The 4,390-nt window shown below is 56.9% G+C and overlaps 1 protein-coding gene across 1 annotated transcript in view; it reads right to left on the bottom strand.

Moving 5' to 3' along the window:
- Window positions 1-2,075: 2,075 nt before the first annotated feature.
- Window positions 2,076-4,390, bottom strand: part of INHBB (inhibin subunit beta B) — a gene marked incomplete at its 5' end in the record, with an annotated part of 4,233 nt that continues 1,918 nt past the window's right edge. Inside the window, one exon of the mRNA XM_024759162.1 lies at window positions 2,076-3,531. Within this exon, the coding sequence (XP_024614930.1) occupies window positions 2,756-3,531 (776 nt within the window). The remainder of the gene's footprint in view (window positions 3,532-4,390) is intronic.

Below are 4,390 nucleotides of genomic sequence, written 5' to 3'. Positions count from 1 at the left end.
TGTTCAAATGTCCTGAGATTTCTGGGAAGACCATGTGTGACCCCCAAACCACACGCTGCAGCCCCTCTGTCCCCGTAGGGCCTCTGATGAAGCAAGGCCTCAGCCCTGCGGTCCTGCCAGGGGAACAGGTGGACCAGCCGTGGCACCTGGACTCGAACGCCCAGGGTGCCTGTCCAGTCTCCGTGACCTCAGGTAAGCCCTGAACCTCTCTGAGCCTCAGATTCCAAACTCTGGGAAACGCCATTTCCCACAAAGGCGTGATGATACAAGGGCGGCCTGACAACAGCATCCGCTGGGTATCTCCGGGCATCCCTGCAACCGCGGTTGGGCCGGTGTCACTACTAACACCACCACCACCTACTGCCAGTTAAAATCCCTACAGGAGAGGACACCTGGCATCCCCAGGGCCTTATTTCTGGCTTCCATCCCAAGACGGTAACCTCTTCCGGGTCGCAGTCGCCTCTTGTTAGTAAATGGGGATGGGCATGGGGTCAGGTGGGCTTCAACCTCCCGGGTTTCACATTTGCTCCCAGGGAAGGGGCTTAACCGGCACTTTCAAACGGTACTAGACGCGGCCTTGGTGCAACGTGATTAGTCTCGGGACTAGAAGAGTAAACAAATGTGTAATTCATGAATTTGCTAATTGTCCTCCATTTGGATCTCCTGCCACTTTTCCTAGACTCTCTGCCTGACATCCGAGCTCATGGCAAAGACTCAGAGAATGCCGGGAGCTGCCCAGGGAGGCGACTGGCATCAAAGCCGTACACCGGGACTCGCCCTCCCCCCGCAGCTGCCCCCTCGAGCCCAGAGCCCACCACCCCAGACACCACACAAGGCAGGAAGCCCGTGGCACTCCATCTTTTATTTTCTTGAACTGTACACAAATGTAAAATACTTTAACAGCAAGTCTACGGGAAAATTGTTTGGTTTTAAATTATTATGAAACAGAACCTAAGGGGAGCTTCATTAAATAAACACAAAGATGGGGATTTAAGGATACACACCTGCATCCTACCATCGTCTTTTTTACTCTACCTTCTGGGTGTGTAAGGATAGAAAAGACACATCAAACTGAATAAACAAAATCCATTTATACCCTGAAACACTGGCAGGCCACTCAAGGGATTGTTCAGAACGTCCACCTCATATAAGATGGCCTCACCATCTAATAAAAATTAAAACTGATCTGTTGGCCTCTTTGGTTCCAAAATTATGTATAATACATTTAACTGTATTTTCTTTTTTGCTGCTATAAAAATAACTTCTTTTTCAAATGGCAGTTTCTGACTAATCATGCAACTAAATCAGTGCAAACATTAAAAGCAATCATTCGCTTAAAAAAGAAGCAAAGGATTTCATTTCAAGTATAAAAAATATAAAAAGAGTCGTACGAGTCCAGTTTCATCTAGTGTGGGTCAACCCTTTAAATTGCATAGCTCACGTGGCACTTGGACCTCTGGGGGCGAGCGAGCTCCATGCTCCACCAAGGGCCACTTCAGGACACACGCGGATAAGCAAGGGCTGTATCATGTGCGTTCAGGCGGGTGTGCAAGTGCTAGGAGGGGCAGGCGGGCGGGCGAGCAGGCGGGGGCCACATCTGTGGCCAGCGCTGGTGGCCGGGGCCCACGTGGGCCACTTCTGCAAAGCAGCTGAAAGCCTCCCCCATTTCCCCAAGACCAGTTAAACTGCTGTGCTCCCTCGCCCCCTGCTGAGGGGGCACCCCCCCCCAGCATTTCCAGAACGCCTGCACCCCACCGTTCCCTCCTCCTAAGAGCTCACCCCCACCTGCCTAAGAGTCATTTCCACTCCTCCCCAACCAGTCCTAGAGGAATCTCCCCAGGGAAGGGCAGATTGCAACGTTTTTCTTTCCACTTGGAACAATTCAGATTTTAACTTAAAAGGTCAGACCTGGTAGGAAAGTCCCTTTTCAATTGTACAACCGGAACGAATGACCATTCAACTGCTAGTGATCAGTTAAAGCATCAAATTAAGACCCTTCTCCTCTCCCTCCCTCCCCACCCCCAAAACACACACACACACACACACACACACACACACAGAAGTCAAGGCAGGGACCCAAGCAACAGTCAAACGGTCACTGCCACAGCCCCACCGTCTCTGGCAGGTGATGTCCTTTCTGGGCCTCCTTCCCTCTCCAAGGGTGGGAAAGGATGGGGGCTGCCCTGGTGCCGCAGCAGGAAGGATCCCAGGCGGGGGAACGAAGCCCACGCGTTGGAGCCAAGAGATGCCACGGCACGGCGGGCCCTGCACAGGCGACAGGGGACACGCGGCCATCGCCCGCGGCCCACTCCCCACCTCCGCCTCTGCTGCTCTTCTGCGGGGCTCCCTCCCTCTCTCTCTCTGTGTCTCTGTCTTTGTGCTCTTCTGCGTGCTCGGAAGGCGCGATTCAGAGTGGCCAGGCCAGCTGGTGGGGATGGTGGCTGCTCACCCCACTCTCCGGGTGACAGCCGTTCGGGGCTGAGCTGCCCTTTGTCACCGCATCCGTTCGCTGCTATCGCGGAGGCTGCTGTGTGGGTGGCAGGGTGCCACCGGCTGTGCGCGTCCACGTGCGCACTGTCGAGTCTGCCGTGTCCGTGGAGGGTTCTCCCTCCGCTTTTGACTGATGGCTGGATGAAGAAGTAGGAAAATATTTCAGGCCTCCCCCGGGCACCTCCCGGGCAGCCCAGCGGCACCACCACGGCCCCCCGGCCGCGCACGGCGTGCCCCCCGCCGCAGGACCGTCTGAGCCCCGCCCTCAGGCGCAGCCGCACTCCTCCACGATCATGTTCGGCACGTCGCGCTTGACGATGTTGTACTCGTCGTCGAAGTAGAGCATGGACATGGTGCTCAGCTTGGTGGGGATGCAGCAGGAGTTCACGGTGCCCGGGTTCAGCCCCCGCATGCGGTACTGGTTCACCACGGCCGTGTGGAAGGACGAGGCCGAGCCGGGCACCCCCGCCAGGTAGGCCGGGCAGCTGCCCTCGCAGTAGTTCCCGTAGTAGCCGGTGGGCGCAATGATCCAGTCGTTCCAGCCGATGAGGCGGAAGTCGATGAAGAACTGCTGCCGGCAGCACAGGTTGGTCCGGCCGTCGCACTCCAGGCCCCGCTTGCGGATGCGGTGCCGGCTGTCGCCCAACCGCGCCTGCACCACCACGAAGGGCCGGTGCGCCTCCTCGCCCGGGTGCACGAACACGGGCGCCACGGCCAGCTCCCGGCAGCCGTCGCACTGCACGTCCAGGCTGAGCCGCCGCTCGCCCCGCGCGAACAGGGCCTGGATGGGCTCGGTGAGCGGGAAGGTGTGCCAGCCGCTGCGCTTGAGGTCCACGCGCTTCTCCACCGCGGCCCAGCGCTCGCCGGGGCCCTGCTCCCGGAAGTACACCTTGACCCGCACCTTCCGCCGGCCACCCTTCTCCAGCACGTAGGGCAGCAGCTTCAGGTAGAGCCATAGGCTGGCCTGCACCACGAACAGGTTCTGGTTGCCCTCGTTGGAGATGAAGAAGTACAGGCGGACCCGGGAGGAGGCCAGGCCATCTGCGGAGAAGCGGGAGAGCAGCCCAAGTTAGATCAAGGAGAACGTGAGGCGCCGGGAAACAGGGACTCTGTTTCCCGTGATGCTGGGCTTTGCACTGGCCACGCAGCTGGCCGGTCCTGCCCACAAATACCTCTCCCGGGGCCCGGGCCCCTGACGGTAACCCGGCAGAGGCGGAGAAAATCATTTCCCATCGAGAAACCTGGACCAGGTTGGAGTCGGAGGGTCCGGGCCTAGAAAACCCGGCCTCACCTCTCCCAGGCCAGGGTTCCCAGGAGACAGGCTGTCAGAACTCAAAGCTCAACAGAGGAACTTGTCAGGAGGCCAAGATCTTAACAAGTTGTTACGGGGATCTGTGAAATCCGAAAAACAAAACCAGGATCTCGCTGAGGATTTGGGGGTGGGTTGTTCTAGCAGAGTTTGGGTTCTTTTTTTTTCGGTTAACTTAGGGCATTGCAAAATCCAGCTGAGCCACCTACTGCCTCTTTGCAGTGTTTACCTAAGCATGATCTGATCCAACCCCCAGTGGAACCTCCACTGCAAACAAGCCAGCTCTGCTTAGATTTCTGACACAGGAACGTGTGGGTTGCAGGCTGCAAAGTGCAGCCCTAGTTTCCGAGTAGCTTCAAGGGACAGGACACTGGGCCCTGAAACTTGAGGCCCCCCCCTTTAACGAGACCCTGGCTCCCCGTGAATGGCACGTTCGAAATCTCCATGGATAAGGAGAACTGGCTTGTTAGTTTTCTCAATAATTTAGCTCAAGCAGAAGTGAGGCCATGCCAACCAAGAGGACTCCTCTCTCATCCTACATTTCAGTGACCCTTCTCTCTGACAATCTCTACATTTTTTTTTTTTTTTTTG

Source organism: Neophocaena asiaeorientalis, unplaced genomic scaffold (genome assembly GCF_003031525.2).
Source record: "Neophocaena asiaeorientalis asiaeorientalis breed wild unplaced genomic scaffold, Neophocaena_asiaeorientalis_V1.1 scaffold593, whole genome shotgun sequence".
Taxonomy (NCBI): Eukaryota; Metazoa; Chordata; class Mammalia; order Artiodactyla; family Phocoenidae; genus Neophocaena; species Neophocaena asiaeorientalis.
Note: the sequence above shows the minus strand (reverse complement) of the source record. Positions and strands in the feature narration are given on the sequence as shown.